Genomic DNA, 21,425 nt, shown 5'->3' with positions numbered 1-21,425 from the left:
GTATGATTTCATCTCACCTGTGAGAGTATGATTTCACCTCACCTGTGAGTGTATGATTTCACCTCACCTGTGAGTGTATGATTTCATCTCACCTGTGAGTGTATGATTTCATCTCACCTGTGAGTGTATGATTTCACCTCACCTGTGAGTGTATGATTTCATCTCACCTGTGAGTGTATGATTTCACCTCACCTGTGAGAGTATGATCTCACCTCACCTGTGAGTGTATGATTTCACCTCACCCGTGAGTGTATGATTTCACCTCACCTGTGAGAGTATGATTTCACCTCACCTGTGAGTGTATGATTTCACCTCACCTGTGAGTGTATGATTTCATCTCACCTGTGAGTGTATGATTTCATCTCACCTGTGAGTGTATGATTTCATCTCACCTGTGAGTGTATGATTTCACCTCACCTGTGAGTGTATGATTTCATCTCACCTGTGAGTGTATGATTTCATCTCACCTGTGAGAGTATTTATTTATTTATTTCACCTTTATTTAACCAGGTAGGCAATTTGAGAACAAGTTCTCATTTACAATTGCGACCTGGCCAAGATAAAGCAAAGCAGTTCGACACATACAACGACACAGAGTTACACATGGAGTAAAACAAACATACAGTCAATAATACAGTATAAACAAGTCTATATACAATATGAGCAAATGAGGTGAGATAAGGGAGGTAAAGGCAAAAAAGGCCTTGGTGGCAAAGTAAATACAATATAGCAAGTAAAACACTAGAATGGTAGATTTGCAGTGGAAGACTGTGCAAAGTAGAAATAAAAATAATGGGGTGCAAAGGAGCAAAATAAATTAATTAATTAAATACAGTTGGGAAAGAGGTAGTTGTTTGGGCTAAATTATAGGTGGGCTATGTACAGGTGCAGTAATCTGTGAGCTGCTCTGACAGCTGGTGCTTAAAGCTAGTGAGGGAGATAAGTGTTTCCAGTTTCAGAGATTTTTGTAGTTCGTTCCAGTCATTGGCAGCAGAGAACTGGAAGGAGAGGCGGCCAAAGAAAGAATTGGTTTTGGGGGTGACCAGAGAGATATACCTGCTGGAGCGTGTGCTACAGGTGGGAGATGCTGTGGTGACCAGCGAGCTGAGATAAGGGGGACTACCTAGCAGGGTCTTGTAGATGACAGGGTAGGATTGGTAGGATGGTCAGTTTTACAAGGGTATGTTTGGCAGCATGAGTGAAGGATGCTTTGTTGCGAAATAGGAAGCCAATTCTAGATTTAACTTTGGATTGGAGATGTTTGATATGGGTCTGGAAGGAGAGTTTACAGTCTAACCAGACACCTAAGTATTTGTAGTTGTCCACGTATTCTAAGTCAGAGCCGTCCAGAGTAGTGATGTTGGACAGGCGGGTAGGTGCAGGTAGCGATCGGTTGAAGAGCATGCATTTAGTTTTACTTGTATTTAAGAGCAATTGGAGGCCACGGAAGGAGAGTTGTATGGCATTGAAGCTTGCCTGGAGGGTTGTTAACACAGTGTCCAAAGACGGGCCAGAAGTATACAGAATGGTGTCGTCTGCGTAGAGGTGGATCAGAGAATCACCAGCAGCAAGAGCGACCTCATTGATGTATACAGAGAAGAGAGTCGGTCCAAGAATTGAACCCTGTGGCACCCCTATAGAGACTGCCAGAGGTCCAGACAGCAGACCCTCCGATTTGACACACTGAACTCTATCAGAGAAGTAGTTGGTGAACCAGGCGAGGCAATCATTTGAGAAACCAAGGCTGTCGAGTCTGCCGATGAGGATGTGGTGATTGACAGAGTCGAAAGCCTTGGCCAGATCAATGAATACGGCTGCACAGTAATGTTTCTTATCGATGGCGGTTAAGATATCGTTTAGGACCTTGAGCGTGGCTGAGGTGCACCCATGACCAGCTCTGAAACCAGATTGCATAGCAGAGAAGGTATGGTGAGATTCTAAATGGTCGGTAATCTGTTTGTTGACTTGGCTTTCGAAGACCTTATAAAGGCATGGTAGGATAGATGGTCTGTAGCAGTTTGGGTCAAGAGTGTCCCCCCCTTTGAAGAGGGGGATGACCGCAGCTGCTTTCCAATCTTTGGGAATCTCAGACGACACGAAAGAGAGGTTGAACAGGCTAGTAATAGGGGTGGCAACAATTTCGGCAAATCATTTTAGAAAGAAAGGGTCCAGATTGTCTAGCCCGGCTGATTTGTAGGGGTCCAGATTTTGCAGCTCTTTCAGAACATCAGCTGAACAGATTTGGGAGAAGGAGAAATGGGGAAGGCTTGGGCGAGTTGCTGTTGGGGGTGCAGTGCTGTTGACCGGGGTAGGAGTAGCCAGGTGGAAAGCATGATTTCACCTCACCTGTGAGAGTATGATTTCATCTCACCTGTGAGAGTATGATTTCATCTCACCTGTGAGAGTATGATTTCACCTCACCTGTGAGAGTGAAGAGGAAAACAGCATGAATAGCTCACAGTGTAGCAAGCCTGGCTCCTGGTAATTTTCACCATTTGTGGTAACTTCGAATCCCAGGTGAGATATAGTTATTTTCCTTTGAAGTGTAGAATTACATTTATTGTGATTAGTGTTGCGAAGGGAAGTGCACCAAGATTACAAATATGTCACCCACCACCTGGATTCGGTCCTACAGTATGCAGCAACATTTGAAATGGTGTTTTTTACATTGGATAAAAGTAGAGACTCCGAGCTAGAAAATGGTATATCATACACTACAGTTGAGGAACAATGGAAAAGTAATTCTGCTTTGAAACTTGTAACCTCACTTTTGAGAAAATGGCCCGTGAATGTTTTGGTACACCTACCGGAGAGCTCTTCCTTGTCTAAACTATTCAGTGTGGTTCACATCCTCTTAAGCCATTTTCAATGAAAACAACTTTCACCCTATGTCACAGATTCCGTGCTTGCCCTTAGTTGAATATATAATCCGGAGACAGGTGTTTTATACAACAGCCTCCTGTGTTCTCTTTTCAACTCCCTCTGTATTTGGGAATCATCTCTCGGCTTCCGAGAGATGGGTGCTCAAGAGATTTCAAAACTCAGTCAACTTCTTACGTGACAACAACACTGTTGATCACCATTTTTTTATGAGGACAGTGATGGGGAAGATTCTATAATGTCTGGTTCAATTAAAATGTTTTTACTTAAATCCGGGATTTCCTCATTCATCTGTGTAACGGTCTGAGTGTAGTGGGTGAGGAGTCAGGCGCAGGAAGCAGAGAGTTCAGGGGAGTGCTATTTTAATGCACTGAGAAACGCTGAACATAAGCCAACCCTCACAAAAACACAGGGCGTACTGAACGAACAAATGCCCCAAACAGGGGGGCTAAACTGTCCAGGGAAAACCCACAAAATGGGAAAACACAAAACCCATAGACGTGCACACAAGTACACCAAACAGACGATCACAATAATTAATCCCGCACAAGGAACCCTGCGGGCCGGCTGACTAATAAAGCCTTACTACCTAACTCAAAACAGGTGCACTCAATCAACACATAAGGAGGGGGAGGAAAATAATCAGTAGCAGCTAGTAGGCCGGCGACGACGACCGCCGAGCGCCACCCGAACGGGAAGGGGAGTGTCCTTCGGTCGGAGTCGTGACAATCTGAGTCAGAGAGAGTCAACATGGCACGATCATCCTCCAGAAAGTAGTCCATGGCTATTAACTTCAGCGCTATTATCTTCAGAGCTATTAACTTCAGTGCTATTAACTTCAGCGCTATTAACTTCAGAGCTATTAACTTCAGTGCTATTAACTTCAGCGCTATTAACTTCAGAGCTATTAACTTCAGTGCTATTAACTTCAGTGCTATTAACTTCAGCGCTATTAACTTCAGAGCTATTATCTTCAGTGCTATTAACTTCAGTGCTATTATCTTCAGTGCTATTATCTTCAGTGCTATTATCTTCAGCGCTATTAACTTCAGCGCTATTATCTTTAGCGCTATTAACTTCAGCGCTATTATCTTTAGCGCTATTAACTTTAGCGCTATTATCTTCAGCGCTATTAACTTCAGCGCTATTAACTTCAGCGCTATTAACTTCAGCGCTATTAACTTCAGCGCTATTAACTTCAGAGCTATTAACTTCAGCGCTATTAACTTCAGAGCTATTATCTTCAGAGCTATTAACTTCAGAGCTATTAACTTCAGCGCTATTAACTTCAGAGCTATTATCTTCAGAGCTATTATCTTCAGAGCTATTAACTTCAGAGCTATTAACTTCAGAGCTATTAACTTCAGCGCTATTAACTTCAGAGCTATTAACTTCAGAGCTATTAACTTCAGAGCTATTATCTTCAGAGCTATTATCTTCAGAGCTATTAACTTCAGCGCTATTAACTTCAGCGCTATTAACTTCAGAGCTATTAACTTCAGCGCTACTAACTTCAGAGCTATTAACTTCAGAGCTATTAACTTCAGAGCTATTATCTTCAGAGCTATTATCTTCAGAGCTATTAACTTCAGCGCTATTAACTTCAGAGCTATTAACTTCAGCGCTACTAACTTCAGAGCTATTAACTTCAGAGCTATTAACTTCAGAGCTATTAACTTCAGAGCTATTATCTTCAGAGCTATTAACTTCAGAGCTACTAACTTCAGAGCTATTAACTTCAGAGCTATTAACTTCAGAGCTATTAACTTCAGAGCTATTAACTTCAGAGCTATTATCTTCAGAGCTATTAACTTCAGCGCTATTAACTTCAGCGCTATTAACTTCAGAGCTATTAACTTCAGCGCTACTAACTTCAGAGCTATTAGCTTCAGAGCTATTAACTTCAGAGCTATTAACTTCAGAGCTATTAACTTCAGAGCTATTAACTTCAGCGCTACTAACTTCAGAGCTATTATCTTCAGAGCTATTAACTTCAGCGCTATTAACTTTAGTGCAGCAATGCAACACTTTTTCAGTTCTTCCTGATATCTTTCAAAAAAAGCTGAGGTAGAAGGATTATCCACACATTCTGACCAGCTCATGTTATAGACAGAAGCCTGCTACATGGCAGACCAATCCGAACTCGTCTCTCGGCACGTCCAGCCCATCCATTATCTCAGCCAATCATGGCTAGCGGGAAGGTTCCTGTATTTTTCCATGGCTAAAGCAACAAGACTCCTAATTTAACAATTTTATTTGTATTTAAAGATGACTTACAAGTTTGTTATTAAGGCACATGAAAGTTCACATGTTCCAGAAGGCATTTCTGTCAAAACTTATTTTGATTTAAAAAAAACATTTATATATATATATAAATAAAAACATTCACATGCCTCTCCTATGAAGTAGTGACATGCGACATACGCCTAGCTTCTTGAAACGGGATACATATATTTAATGAGGAGCTTCTTGGAGTCCCTTGGGTAGTGTAGTGCTGCCGGAGCACACCAGAGCTCCACCACTTTTCAGAATGGTGCTCGTTTAATAAAGTTCAGATCAAAGCTGAGTCAATGTCTCGCAATACATTTGCACGAGTCATTAGTATTCGACACAGGCCTAACATACCGAATATAATATCATACTAAAAGGTTGCCGTTAGACCAAAAACACCACTTAATTTCTTATTTAGGCGACACTCACATATACAGCATTTGATATGCATTATTATAATCCTCCACTCTCACACGTGTTATTTTGAATTCATCATAGACGACCAGGAGTGAATTAACTTCAGCGCTATTAACTTTGAATTCATCATAGACGACCAGGAGTGAATTAACTTCAGCGCTATTAACTTTGAATTCAGCATAGACGACCAGGAGTGAATTAACTTCAGCGCTATTAACTTTGAATTCAGCATAGACGACCAGGAGTGAATTAACTTCAGCGCTATTAACTTTGAATTCATCATAGACGACCAGGAGTGAATTAACTTCAGCGCTATTAACTTTGAATTCAGCATAGACGACCAGGAGTGAATTAACTTCAGCGCTATTAACTTTGAATTCAGCATAGACGACCAGGAGTGAATTAACTTCAGCGCTATTAACTTTGAATTCATCATAGACGACCAGGAGTGAATTATTATTTTTTCCTTAATAAAAAAGCTTGATGCGAAGCCACCTTGAACCCCGAACATTCACTATCAACCATCATAGTGGTGTACATGACGGCGATTTGACCGTAAGGCTCTTCGACTTGTCACTTAGAAATGTCCTTGTTTTTGAAAGAAAATCACTTTTTTTTTGTCCATATAAAATAACATCAAATTGATCAGAAATACAGTAGACATTGTTAATGTTGTATAATGACTAGAGAAGGCCTTCTGGATAGCTACATCAAAAGTAGTCATATGGGCTATCTAAATGTAATTTAAATCTAATCTTTTTCAGGTGCTCCTCAGTACTGTTTCATGATCGTTGTGAAGTTGGGTGCACTGCACCAGTGCTACCAATGAAACATTTGAATAGGATTAGAGAGTCCTAACCTTGTTTTCCAAACCCTCTGTCTTACTCTCCCTGGTTTCTCACTGTTTTCTCTTCCTGGCCTCAGGCCCTGATTGTGGACCAGCTGAGCATGAGGATGCTGTCCTCCTGTTGCAAGATGACCGACATCATGTCAGAGGGTATCACCAGTAAGCACTCTGCTCGATTTAAACCTCATCCGCCTCTATTGTTATACTGTATGTGGGACCGGTGTCGATTGCCTCTGCGTTGTGTTTTGATTGGCTTACATACGACCAGAGGATCAGGGTTGGTGTAGGTCTTTTTATTCTCTGATAATGACAGCAAAAACGTCCAATGAACAATTGCCGTGCTGCCCTAATACGCCAAACTCCCCTCTTCCACATGGGTGCTGTAAACAGGGCATATAACAATAAGCTCGCGAATGACATAATGTAAGACAAATGCCATTTACATTATGAAAGAGAAATGTACTGTATTGCCTACAGGCCTAGACTAGACAACTCTCTCAATAACAGCCAGGCATTTACATACAGTACAGCACAGCACAGCACAGCACAGCACAGCACAGTACATGACATGCACTTGCAAACTAACAGTTTTAAATATCGTCAACATAACTCGACAAACAGAGACACGTGACACACCTGATAATGACAGGGAAACCTTCCATGAACAAATACTTAGCTGCCCAAACTTCTCTGCAGAGTACAAATGAGCATCCCAATATATTGGTGGGAGACCATTGTAATGTAAGTGACCATATAAAGTCATGATACGTGTTGTAACATATATGATTGATTATGATTTCCCGGGGGAATGTTTCAGTAACTGAAGGGGGGCGGGGCAGAAGGAGAGGGATGTGTGCGACATTAAAAAGGACACTTACAACAACAAAAGGAATGGAACACTAATATCAGGGAAACTATTCGGGTATTCTGTAATTATATGTGAAATTCAACACTTGTTACAGATGCACTACCATTTGGCTACCATGACTCAGCCATCATGCTACCATGATATAACCACCTCTCTCTCTACCTCTCTCTCTACCTCTCTCTACCCCCCCTAGTTGTGGAGGATATAAACAAGCGACGAGAGCCTCTTCCCACCCTGGAGGCCATTTACCTGATTACCCCCACTGACAAGGTACACACACACACACCATCATCTCCCTCTCACAGTCTATATTTAGAACACTATCTCTGGCAGCTTTCTGTTCTCACTGTACACAGAGACCATATGCCACCATTCTGTATAAGATGGTACCCAAACCCAGGGTTGTTGACTCAGCCTACGCAAACCACACAATACTCATGTGTGTCTATGGACAGGATCTCTAGCTTCCTTCCGTCTACCAGTTTTACTCTCTACCTCTCCCATCCTTATTCAAACACGTACAGCGCATGCAGGCCCACGCTGACAGACACATGCTGACACACACACACACACACACACACACACACACACACACACACACACACACACACACACACACACACACACACACACACACACACACACACACACACACACACACACACACACACACACACACACACTAAGACGTCTTACGCTCTTCTTCTCTCTCCAGTCTGTGCAGACCCTAATCGGAGACTTCAAAGACCCACATTCAGCCAAATACAAAGCAGCCCACGTCTTCTTCACTGACTGTGAGTAGCTCCCGGAGGAGCCTTTCCACTACACCTCGAGCGCTCTGCGGATTCACTACACAGCTCAATGGACATGAGTGCAACCTCAGCCATTCATTCTTGGTGGAGAGGGCTGTGACGTTGGTCAAATTACTTCATGGAAGGAATAATGTGCAATGAAAGAAAACACTTTTTTTTATTTTTTTTATATATTATTTATTTTTCAATAGAGCTCATCATTTTCAGCATCATCATCCTTTGAAACAAGGGTCCTTAATATTTTATTATGCTTTTATCAAACCCACAATCCTGATGTTGTAAGTGCCGTGCTCTACCAACTGAACTGAGCCACGCCGAACCACCACTCACACTCACATCAACCTCTCCCTGTTTCAGCCTGCCCAGACCCACTTTTCAACGAGGTAGTGAAGAGCCGTGCCTCCAAATCCATCAAGACCCTGACGGAGATCAACATCGCCTTCCTGCCCTACGAATCGCAGGTACCAAACGGAGGGAGAGAAACAGAAGGAGAGAGGCAGGGAAATAGAGAGATGGAGGGAGATCGAGCGATCCATGAGGAGCCAGAGGGAAAGATCCAGAGATAGAGGGATCCTAGAATAGCCAGAGAGTTATGTACATATCAGTTTACTGCCACTATGCATATTGTCTTCTTCTATGACCCGTTCTCTGCTTATTATTATGGATATTGATTATTGTACGACAATGTTGAGGGAGCACATAAATATTTCACTGCACCTTTTATAGCTTTTGTAAAATGAGTTATGTAACAAATACAAATTTGTTTGGTTTGATTTGAGATCGATTGAGATGGAGAACGGGAGGATGGAGAGAGAAATGTTCAGGTCCGGTTTCAGGTCCGGGCTCTGGCTGGGCCACTCAAGGACATTCAGAGACTTGTCCCGAAGCCACTCCTGCGTTGTCTTGGCTGTGTGCTTACGGTTGTTGTCCTGTTGGAAGGTGAACCTTCGTACCAGTCTGAGGTTCTGAGCGCTCTGGAGCAGGTTTTCATCAAAGATCTTTCTGTACTTTGCTCCGTTCATCTTTGCCTTGATCCTGACTAGTCTCCCAGTTCTGAGCGCTCTGGAGCAGGTTTTCATCAAGGATCTCTATGTACTTTGCTCCGTTCATCTTTCCCTCAAACCTGACTAGTGTCCCAGTCCCTGCTGGTGAAAAACATCTGCTAGTGTCCCAGTCCCTGCTGGTGAAAAACATCTGCTAGTGTCCCAGTCCCTGCTGGTGAAAAACATCTGCTAGTGTCCCAGTCCCTGCTGGTGAAAAACATCTGCTAGTGTCCCAGTCCCTGCTGGTGAAAAACATCTGCTAGTGTCCCAGTCCCTGCTGGTGAAAAACATCTGCTAGTGTCCCAGTCCCTGCTGGTGAAAAACATCTGCTAGTGTCCCAGTCCCTGCTGGTGAAAAACATCTGCTAGTGTCCCAGTCCCTGCTGGTGAAAAACATCTGCTAGTCTCCCAGTCCCTGCTGGTGAAAAACATCTGCTAGTGTCCCAGTCCCTGCTGGTGAAAAACATCTGCTAGTGTCCCAGTCCCTGCTGGTGAAAAACATCTGCTAGTGTCCCAGTCCCTGCTGGTGAAAAACATCTGCTAGTGTCCCAGTCCCTGCTGGTGAAAAACATCTGCTAGTGTCCCAGTCCCTGCTGGTGAAAAACATCTGCTAGTGTCCCAGTCCCTGCTGGTGAAAAACATCTGCTAGTGTCCCAGTCCCTGCTGGTGAAAAACATCTGCTAGTGTCCCAGTCCCTGCTGGTGAAAAACATCTGCTAGTGTCCCAGTCCCTGCTGGTGAAAAACACCTACTAGTGTCCCAGTCCCTGCTGGTGAAAAACACCTACTAGTGTCCCAGTCCCTGCTGGTGAAAAACACCTACTAGTGTCCCAGTCCCTGCTGGTGAAAAACATCTGCTAGTGTCCCAGTCCCTGCTGGTGAAAAACATCTGCTAGTGTCCCAGTCCCTGCTGGTGAAAAACATCTGCTAGTGTCCCAGTCCCTGCTGGTGAAAAACATCAGTCCTGCTGGTGAAAAACATCTGCTAGTGTCCCAGTCCCTGCTGGTGAAAAACATCTGCTAGTGTCCCAGTCCCTGCTGGTGAAAAACATCTGCTAGTGTCCCAGTCCCTGCTGGTGAAAAACACCTACTAGTGTCCCAGTCCCTGCTGGTGAAAAACACCTACTAGTGTCCCAGTCCCTGCTGGTGAAAAACACCTACTAGTGTCCCAGTCCCTGCTGGTGAAAAACATCTGCTAGTGTCCCAGTCCCTGCTGGTGAAAAACATCTGCTAGTGTCCCAGTCCCTGCTGGTGAAAAACATCTGCTAGTGTCCCAGTCCCTGCTGGTGAAAAACATCTGCTAGTGTCCCAGTCCCTGCTGGTGAAAAACATCTGCTAGTGTCCCAGTCCCTGCTGGTGAAAAACATCTGCTAGTGTCCCAGTCCCTGCTGGTGAAAAAACACCTACTAGTGTCCCAGTCCCTGCTGGTGAAAAACATCTGCTAGTGTCCCAGTCCCTGCTGGTGAAAAACATCTGCTAGTGTCCCAGTCCCTGCTGGTGAAAAACATCTGCTAGTGTCCCAGTCCCTGCTGGTGAAAAACATCTGCTAGTGTCCCAGTCCCTGCTGGTGAAAAACATCTGCTAGTGTCCCAGTCCCTGCTGGTGAAAAACACCTACTAGTGTCCCAGTCCCTGCTGGTGAAAAACATCTGCTAGTGTCCCAGTCCCTGCTGGTGAAAAACATCTGCTAGTGTCCCAGTCCCTGCTGGTGAAAAACATCTGCTAGTGTCCCAGTCCCTGCTGGTGAAAAACATCTGCTAGTGTCCCAGTCCCTGCTGGTGAAAAACATCTGCTAGTGTCCCAGTCCCTGCTGGTGAAAAACATCTGCTAGTGTCCCAGTCCCTGCTGGTGAAAAACATCTGCTAGTGTCCCAGTCCCTGCTGGTGAAAAACATCTGCTAGTGTCCCAGTCCCTGCTGGTGAAAAACACCTACTAGTGTCCCAGTCCCTGCTGGTGAAAAACATCTGCTAGTGTCCCAGTCCCTGTGTCCCAGTCCCTGCTGGTGAAAAACATCTGCTAGTGTCCCAGTCCCTGCTGGTGAAAAACATCTGCTAGTGTCCCAGTCCCTGCTGGTGAAAAACATCTGCTAGTGTCCCAGTCCCTGCTGGTGAAAAACATCTGCTAGTGTCCCAGTCCCTGCTGGTGAAAAACACCTACTAGTGTCCCAGTCCCTGCTGGTGAAAAACATCTGCTAGTGTCCCAGTCCCTGCTGGTGAAAAACATCTGCTAGTGTCCCAGTCCCTGCTGGTGAAAAACATCTGCTAGTGTCCCAGTCCCTGCTGGTGAAAAACATCTGCTAGTGTCCCAGTCCCTGCTGGTGAAAAACATCTGCTAGTGTCCCAGTCCCTGCTGGTGAAAAACATCTGCTAGTGTCCCAGTCCCTGCTGGTGAAAAACCTGCTAGTGTCCCAGTCCCTGCTGGTGAAAAACACCTACTAGTGTCCCAGTCCCTGCTGGTGAAAAACACCTACTAGTGTCCCAGTCCCTGCTGGTGAAAAACATCTGCTAGTGTCCCAGTCCCTGCTGGTGAAAAACATCTGCTAGTGTCCCAGTCCCTGCTGGTGAAAAACATCTGCTAGTGTCCCAGTCCCTGCTGGTGAAAAACATCTGCTAGTGTCCCAGTCCCTGCTGGTGAAAAACATCTGCTAGTGTCCCAGTCCCTGCTGGTGAAAAACATCTGCTAGTGTCCCAGTCCCTGCTGGTGAAAAACATCTGCTAGTGTCCCAGTCCCTGCTGGTGAAAAACATCTGCTAGTGTCCCAGTCCCTGCTGGTGAAAAACATCTGCTAGTGTCCCAGTCCCTGCTGGTGAAAAACACCTACTAGTGTCCCAGTCCCTGCTGGTGAAAAACATCTGCTAGTGTCCCAGTCCCTGCTGGTGAAAAACATCTGCTAGTGTCCCAGTCCCTGCTGGTGAAAAACACCTACTAGTGTCCCAGTCCCTGCTGGTGAAAAACATCTGCTAGTGTCCCAGTCCCTGCTGGTGAAAAACACCTACTAGTGTCCCAGTCCCTGCTGGTGAAAAACATCTGCTAGTGTCCCAGTCCCTGCTGGTGAAAAACATCTGCTAGTGTCCCAGTCCCTGCTGGTGAAAAACATCTGCTAGTGTCCCAGTCCCTGCTGGTGAAAAACATCTGCTAGTGTCCCAGTCCCTGCTGGTGAAAAACACCCCCATTGTATGATGATACCAACACCATGCTTCACCGTAGGGATGGTGTCAGGTTTCCTCCAGATGTGACGCTTCGCATTAAGGCCAAAAAGTTCAACCTTGGTTTCATCAGACCGAAGAATCTTGTTTCTCACGGTTTGAGAGTCCTTCAGGTGTCTTCTGGCAAACTCCAAGTGGACTGATGAGTGGCTTCCATCTGGCCACTCCACCATAAAGGCCTGATTAGTGGAGTGCTGCAGAGATGGGAGAACCTTCCAGAAGGACAACCAGAGGAACTCTGTAGCTCTCACAGTAACCATCTGGTTCTTGGTCACCTCCCTGACCAAGGCCCTTCTCCCCCGATTGCTCAGTTTGGCCAGACGGCCAGCTCTAGGAAGAGTCTTTGTGGTTCTAAACGTCTTCCATTTAAGAATGATGGAGGTCACTGTGTTCTTGATGCCACTGTGTTCTTGGGGACCTTCAATGCTGCAGAAATGTTTTGTTACCCTTCCCCAGATCTGTGCCTCGACACAATCCTGTCTCTGAGCTCTACAGATAATTCCTTCAACCTCATTGGCTTAGTTTTTGCGCTGACAGGCACTGTCAACTTTGGGACCTTATATAGACAGGTGTGTGCCTTTCCAAATCATGTCCAATCAATTGAATTTACCACAGGTGGATTCCAATTAAGTTGTGGAAACATCAAGGATGACCAGAAACAGGATGCACATTACCCACATTTCGAGTCTCATAGCAAAGAATATTGATGTAAATACGTTATTTTATATATATATATATACATTTGCAGACATTTCAACAATTATTTTTTTGTCATTATGGGGTATTGTGATGTCATTATGGGGTATTGTGATGTCATTATGGGGTATTGTGATGTCATTATGGGGTATTGTGATGTCATTATGGGGTATTGTGATGTCATTATGGGGTATTGTGATGTCATTATGGGGTATTGTGATGTCATTATGGGGTATTGTGTGTAGATTGATGAGGACATTTTTTTATTTAATCCGTATTAGAATAAGGCTGTAACGTTACAAAATATGGGAAAAGTTAAGGGGTCTGACTACTTTCCGAATGCACTGTACATTACCAATAAATACGCCATGAAGGAAAGGCCCATCATACACACATACAGGAAGGAAAGGCCACGTCACTGCCCCATCATACACACATACAGGAAGGAAAGGCCACGTCACTGTCCCATCATACACACATACAGGAAGGAAAGGCCACGTCACTGCCCCATCATACACACATACAGGAAGGAAAGGCCACGGTCACTGTCCCATCATACACACATACAGGAAGGAAAGGCCACGTCACTGTCCCATCATACACACATACAGGAAGGAAAGGCCACGACACTGCCCCATCATACACACATACAAGAAGGAAAGGCCACGTCACTGTCCCATCATACACACATACAGGAAGGAAAGGCCACGTCACTGTCCCATCATACACACATACAGGAAGGAAAGGTCACGTCACTGTCCCATCATACACACATACAGGAAGGAAAGGCCACGGTCACTGTCCCATCATACACACATACAGGAAGGAAAGGCCACGGTCACTGTCCCATCATACACACATACAGGAAGGAAAGGCCACGGTCACTGCCCCATCATACACACATACAGGAAGGAAAGGCCACGTCACTGCCCCATCATACACACATACAGGAAGGAAGTGCCACGTCACTGCCCCATCATACACACATACAGGAAGGAAAGGTCACGTCACTGTCCCATCATACACACATACAGGAAGGAAAGGTCACGTCACTGTCCCATCATACACACATACAGGAAGGAAAGGCCACGTCACTGCCCCATCATACACACATACAGGAAGGAAAGGCCACAGTCACTGTCCCATCATACACACATACAGGAAGGAAAGGCCACGTCACTGTCCCATCATACACACATACAGGAAGGAAAGGCCATGTCACTGTCCCATCATACACACATACAGGAAGGAAAGGCCACGTCACTGTCCCATCATACACACATACAGGAAGGAAAGGTCACGTCACTGTCCCATCATACACACATAGAGGAAGGAAAGGCCACAGTCACTGTCCCATCATACACACATACAGGAAGGAAAGGCCACGTCACTGCCCCATCATACACACATACAGGAAGGAAAGGTCACGTCACTGTCCCATCATACACACATACAGGAAGGAAAGGTCACGGTCACTGTCCCATCATACACACATACAGGAAGGAAAGGCCACGGTCACTGCCCCATCATACACACATACAGGAAGGAAAGGCCACGTCACTGTCCCATCATACACACATACAGGAAGGAAAGGCCACGTCACTGTCCCATCATACACACATACAGGAAGGAAAGGCCACGTCACTGTCCCATCATACACACATACAGGAAGGAAAGGCCACGTCACTGTCCCATCATACACACATACAGGAAGGAAAGGCCACGTCACTGTCCCATCATACACACATACAGGAAGGAAAGGCCACGTCACTGTCCCATCATACACACATACAGGAAGGAAAGGCCACGTCACTGTCCCATCATACACACATACAGGAAGGAAAGGTCACGATCACTGTCCCATCATACACACATACAGGAAGGAAAGGTCACTGTCACTGTCCCATCATACACACATACAGGAAGGAAAGGCCACGTCACTGTCCCATCATACACACATACAGGAAGGAAAGGTCACGATCACTGTCCCATCATACACACATACAGGATGGAAAGGTCACTGTCACTGTCCCATCATACACGCATACAGGAAGGAAAGGCCACGGTCACTGTCCCATCATACACACATACAGGAAGGAAAGGTCACGGTCACTGTCCCATCATACACACATACAGGAAGGAAAGGCCACGTCACTGTCCCATAATACACACATACAGGAAGGAAAGGTCACGGTCACTGTCCCATCATACACACATACAGGAAGGAAAGGCCACGTCACTGTCCCATCATACACACATACAGGAAGGAAAGGCCACGTCACTGTCCCATCATACACACATACAGGAAGGAAAGGCCACGGTCACTGCCCCATCATACACACATACAGGAAGGAAAGGCCACGTCACTGTCCCATCATACACACATACAGGAAGGAAAGGTCACGGTCACTGTCCCATCATACACACATACAGGAAGGAAAGGTCACGGTCACTGTCCCATCATACACACATACAGGAAGGAAAGGTCACGGTCACTGTCCCATCATACACACATACAGGAAGGAAAGGCCCATCATACACACATACAGGAAGGAAAGGTCACGGTCACTGTCCCATCATACACACATACAGGAAGGAAAGGTCACGGTCACTGTCCCATCATACACACATACAGGAAGGAAAGGCCACGTCACTGTCCCATCATACACACATACAGGAAGGAAAGGTCACGTCACTGTCCCATCATACACACATACAGGAAGGAAAGGCCACAGTCACTGTCCCATCATACACACATACAGGAAGGAAAGGCCACGTCACTGCCCCATCATACACACATACAGGAAGGAAAGGCCACGGTCACTGTCCCATCATACACACATACAGGAAGGAAAGGCCACGTCACTGCCCCATCATACACACATACAGGAAGGAAAGGTCACGTCACTGTCCCATCATACACACATACAGGAAGGAAAGGTCACGGTCACTGTCCCATCATACACACATACAGGAAGGAAAGGCCACGGTCACTGCCCCATCATACACACATACAGGAAGGAAAGGCCACGTCACTGTCCCATCATACACACATACAGGAAGGAAAGGCCACGTCACTGTCCCATCATACACACATACAGGAAGGAAAGGCCACGTCACTGTCTCATCATACACACATACAGGAAGGAAAGGTCACGTCACTGTCCCATCATACACACATACAGGAAGGAAAGGCCACGTCACTGTCCCATCATACACACATACAGGAAGGAAAGGCCACGTCACTGTCCCATCATACACACATACAGGAAGGAAAGGCCACGTCACTGTCCCATCATACACACATACAGGAAGGAAAGGCCACAGTCACTGTCCCATCATACACACATACAGGAAGGAAAGGCCACAGTCACTGTCCCATCATACACACATACAGGAAGGAAAGGCCACGTCACTGTCCCATCATACACACATACAGGAAGGAAAGGCCACGTCACTGTCCCATCATACACACATACAGGAAGGAAAGGCCACGTCACTGTCCCATCATACACACATACAGGAAGGAAAGGCCACGTCACTGTCCCATCATACACACATACAGGAAGGAAAGGTCACGATCACTGTCCCATCATACACACATACAGGAAGGAAAGGTCACTGTCACTGTCCCATCATACACGCATACAGGAAGGAAAGGCCACGTCACTGTCCCATCATACACACATACAGGAAGGAAAGGTCACGATCACTGTCCCATCATACACACATACAGGATGGAAAGGTCACTGTCACTGTCCCATCATACACACATACAGGAAGGAAAGGTCACGGTCACGGTCACTGTCCCATCATACACACATACAGGAAGGAAAGGTCACGGTCACTGTCTTATCATACACACATACAGGAAGGAAAGGTCACGGTCACGTCACTGTCCCATCATACACACATACAGGAAGGAAAGGTCACGGTCACTGTCCCATCATACACACATACAGGAAGGAAAGGTCACGGTCACTGTCCCATCATACACACATACAGGAAGGAAAGGTCACTGTCCCATCATACACACATACAGGAAGGAAAGGTCACGGTCACTGTCCCATCATACACACATACAGGAAGGAAAGGTCACGTCACTGTCCCATCATACACACATACAGGAAGGAAAGGCCACGTCACTGTCCCATCATACACACATACAGGAAGGAAAGGCCACGTCACTGTCCCATCATACACACATACAGGAAGGAAAGGCCACGTCACTGCCCCATCATACACACATACAGGAAGGAAAGGCCACGTCACTGTCCCATCATACACACATACAGGAAGGAAAGGCCACGTCACTGTCCCATCATACACACATACAGGAAGGAAAGGTCACGGTCACTGTCCCATCATACACACATACAGGAAGGAAAGGTCACGGTCACTGTCCCATCATACACACATACAGGAAGGAAAGGCCACGGTCACTGTCCCATCATACACACATACAGGAAGGAAAGGCCACGTCACTGTCCCATCATACACACATACAGGAAGGAAAGGTCACGGTCACGGTCACTGTCCCATCATACACACATACAGGAAGGAAAGGTCACGGTCACTGTCCCATCATACACACATACAGGAAGGAAAGGTCACGGTCACTGTCCCATCATACACACATACAGGAAGGAAAGGCCACGGTCACTGTCTTATCATACACACATACAGGAAGGAAAGGCCAAATAACATTTGATTGATGAAATGTGTGTGTGTGTGTGTGTGTGTGTGTGTGTGTGTGTGTGTGTGTGTGTGTGTGTGTGTGTGTGTGTGTGTGTGTGTGTGTGTGTGTGTGTGTGTGTGTGTGTGTGTGTGTGTGTGTGTGTGTGTGTGCGCAGGTATACTCTCTGGACAACCCGGATGCCTTCCAAAGTTTCTACAGCCCCCATAAGACCCAGCTGAAGAACCCAGTGATGGAGAGGCTGGCAGACCAGCTTGCCACCCTGTGTGCCACCCTGAAGGAGTACCCTGCTGTCAGATACCGAGGGTGAGACACAGGGGGCGCATCTCAGACAATGGGGACATTAGGAAAAGCAATATTACTGTGTCCCAAATGGCAGCCTATTCCCTATGTAAGAACTACTGGGAACGGGTCAGAAGTATAGTATAGGGACTAGGTTACCATTTGGGAGGCAACCTCTCATTGACAGGGGGTCAGTGAATGGGATAGAAACATATTGTTAAATTCCATCCACTCTTTCTCTCTCTCGCTCTCTCTCGCTCAGGGAGTACAAAGACAACGCCACCCTGGCCCAGCTGTTGCAGGACAAACTGGACGCCTACAAGGCAGATGACCCCACCATGGGGGAGGTGAGGGAGGGATGGAACAAGGGAAGGATGAGGGAGCGAGTGTTTATTAGATTAGAGGTAGAAGGAAATGTTTTAGCAGTGAACATATGAGAACATAGAAGATATGAACCTGACATGTACTGTTACCGTGTGCTACTTTAATAAACAACCAGCTACAAAAGATCCCACCTCACTGTAGCACTTTGCAATTGGCTTTCAATGGAAGGGTGTTACAAATTAAATGTATTATCATTTAAATGACTGTATACATATTTGATGTAGGAGCTATCAGGACACAGAGTAAATCCGCACCTCTCTCCTCTACCCCTCTATCTCTCCATCCTTCTCTCTCTGCAGGGTCCCGATAAGGCTCGTTCTCAGCTGATCATCCTGGACAGGGCTTTTGACCCCGTCTCCCCCGTACTGCATGAGCTCACCTTCCAGGCCATGGGCTACGACCTGCTGCCCATTGAAAACGACGTCTACAGGTACGTGTGTGTGTGTGTGTGTGTGTGTGTGTGTGTGTGTGTGTGTGTGTGTGTGTGTGTGTGTGTGTGTGTGTGTGTGTGTGTGTGTGTGTGTGTGTGTGTGTGTGTGTGTGTGTGTGTGTGTGTGTGTGTGTGTGTGTGCGCGTGTTCGCCTATGTGTATGTGTGTCTCGACATTCACATCCCTCCCTTCAGCAGTCTCCAAGGAAAGAGACAGGCTGAGGCCTAGCTAGCTGCGAAGGTTTAGGTGTAACTACTGTCAATAGAAGAAAGGAATCTGTTCAGGGAGGGGAGCTGTAGAGCCCACAGAATCTTTCACTACAAGGTGATTTAGATCGCTAGAGACTTCGATACCTTTCCCACACACACTTACATTCAGGGCTCAGGCGTCTGTGCCAGGTTCGAAGAATGGCTTTGCAATTTAGCCTAGTTTACGTTTGGTCTTGTGTTGAAATATTTGGCTGTGAATTCTATGTGCTGGAGTTTCTATGTAGTGTAGTGTAGTAACACAATGTTGTTGCTGGCTGCTGGTGTTGATTACAGTAAATATATGAGTGCTTTTGCCTGTTTGGACCCAATTTATCTTTGCCTCTCCCCCTGTCTCCGTCTAGCTTCCTGTCTCCGTCTAGCTTCCTGTCTCTGTCTATCTACCTGGCTAATTATTTCCCCCTGTCTATCTGTCTGACTGTCCATTCACGTGTCTGTCTGTATCAGATATGATTCCCCTGGGATGGGAGACACTTCTCAGAAGGAGGTCCTGCTGCACGAGGACGATGACCTGTGGGTGGGGCTCAGACACAAACATATCGCTGAGGTGTCCACGTAAGTCACACACCCGTTTCTCTCTCTCTCTCTCGTCCTCTCTCTCTCTCTCTCTCTCTCGTCCTCTCTCTCGTCCTCTCTCTCGTCTATATCACTGCCACTGTTTGAAAAAATAAAGCCATAACAAAGTAGAGCTCTCCTACTTACTAGTTCTCTTCTTCTTCTCTATCTATCTTCTCCAACTGCCATCAGGGAGGTGACACGCCAGCTGAAGGACTTCTCTGCTAGCAAGAGGATGAACACTGCTGGAGAGAAGGTACGGAGCGAGGGATGCTTTCAGAAAGCCTCCCCGTCTGGTAATACTCTTTGTCAGTACGTTCCTACGGCTGAGTGGACCCTGTTGTGTGTTCCAACAGACCACCATGAGGGACCTCTCTCAGATGCTGAAGAAGATGCCCCAGTACCAGAAGGAGCTGAGCAAGGTTAGTGTGTGTGTCTGTGTGTGTGTCTGTATGTGCACATGACATGTGTGTACTGACCCTGTCTCACTGTGTGTCTCAGTACTCTACTCACCTGCAGCTGGCTGAGGACTGCATGAAGCACTACCAGGGCACAGTGGACAAGTTGTGTCGGGTGGAGCAGGTAAAGGACAGGAAGGGATGGAGGGGAGATGAGGGATGGAAGTGATGGCAGGGAAGAGGTGGGAGGGGATGGAGAGAGGAGGCTCATTCTAGGGCACTATAGCCCAATGCGTCGCTGTTTGATAGATAGATTGGGGGTACGACCCTGCGATAGACTAGCGTCCTGTCCAGGGGATGTACTTGTACATCAAGCTGCCTCATGCTACAGAAACACACTATTGGGAACGGGAAAGGGGATATCTAGCCAGTTGCACAACTGAATGCATTCAATCGAAATTTGCCTTCCGCGTTTTTCCCGTCTACCATTCCGACTCCCAAACTTACTTACTTACTTGTACAGTACAGGGCACTACACTGCATTCTGAAATTATTCAGACCCCTTTAATGTTTCAACATTTTTGTTACATTACAGCCGTATTCTAAAATTGATTACAGTTTCCTCATTAATCTACACACAATACCCTATAATGAAGAAGCAAAAACAGGTTTTTAGAAATTTTTGCTAATGTATTAAAAACAAGAAACTGAAATACAAAAGTATTCAGACCCTTTACTCAGTACATTGTTGAAGCACCTTTGGCAGCGATTACAGCCTTGAGTCTTCTTGGGCATGACACAACAAGCTTGGCACACCTGTATTTGGGGAGTTTCTCGCATTCTTCTCTGCAAATCCGCTTGGATGGGGAGTGTCGATGCACAGCTATTTTCAGGTCTCTCCAGAGATGTTCGATCGGGTTCAAGTCCGGGCTCTGGCTGGGCCACTCAAGGATATTCAGAGACTTGTCCCAAAGCCACTACTGTGTTGTCTTGGCTGTGTGCTTAGGGTTGTTGTCCTGATGGAAGGTGAACCTACACCCCAGTCTGAGGTCCTGAGCGCTCTGGAGCAGGTTTTCATCAAGGATCTCTCTGTGCATTGCTCCATTCATCTTTCCCTCGATCCTGACTAGTCTTCCTGCAGCTGAAAAACATCCTCACAGCATGATGCTGCCACCACCATGCTTCACCGTAGGGATGGTGCCAGGTTTCCTACAGACGTGACACTTGGCATTCAGGCCAAAGAGTTCAATCTTGGTTTTATCAGACCAGAGAACCTTGTTTCTGAGAGTCTTTAGGTGCCTCTTGGCAAACTCCAAGTGGGCTGTCATGTGCCTTTTACTGAGGAGTGGCTTCCGTCTGGCCACACTACCATAAAGGCCT

The 21,425-nt window shown here is 46.2% G+C and overlaps 1 protein-coding gene across 2 annotated transcripts in view; it reads left to right on the top strand.

Annotated features, from left to right (window-relative positions):
* The window catches only part of stxbp1a (syntaxin binding protein 1a), a 57,492-nt gene that overhangs the window by 19,353 nt on the left and 16,714 nt on the right, over positions 1 to 21,425 (top strand). For both annotated transcript variants that reach the window (XM_052521492.1, XM_052521491.1), the window contains exons 3-13: positions 6,493 to 6,574; positions 7,477 to 7,553; positions 7,999 to 8,077; positions 8,453 to 8,556; positions 17,888 to 18,036; positions 18,275 to 18,359; positions 18,696 to 18,826; positions 19,540 to 19,647; positions 19,840 to 19,903; positions 20,004 to 20,069; positions 20,149 to 20,229. In XM_052521492.1, the coding sequence (XP_052377452.1) occupies positions 6,493 to 6,574; positions 7,477 to 7,553; positions 7,999 to 8,077; positions 8,453 to 8,556; positions 17,888 to 18,036; positions 18,275 to 18,359; positions 18,696 to 18,826; positions 19,540 to 19,647; positions 19,840 to 19,903; positions 20,004 to 20,069; positions 20,149 to 20,229 (1,026 nt within the window). The remainder of the gene's footprint in view (positions 1 to 6,492; positions 6,575 to 7,476; positions 7,554 to 7,998; positions 8,078 to 8,452; positions 8,557 to 17,887; positions 18,037 to 18,274; positions 18,360 to 18,695; positions 18,827 to 19,539; positions 19,648 to 19,839; positions 19,904 to 20,003; positions 20,070 to 20,148; positions 20,230 to 21,425) is intronic.

This window comes from Oncorhynchus keta, chromosome 6, assembly GCF_023373465.1.
Source record: "Oncorhynchus keta strain PuntledgeMale-10-30-2019 chromosome 6, Oket_V2, whole genome shotgun sequence".
NCBI classification, from domain to species: domain Eukaryota; kingdom Metazoa; phylum Chordata; class Actinopteri; order Salmoniformes; family Salmonidae; genus Oncorhynchus; species Oncorhynchus keta.
This window is presented reverse-complemented; position numbering and strand designations above follow the sequence as displayed.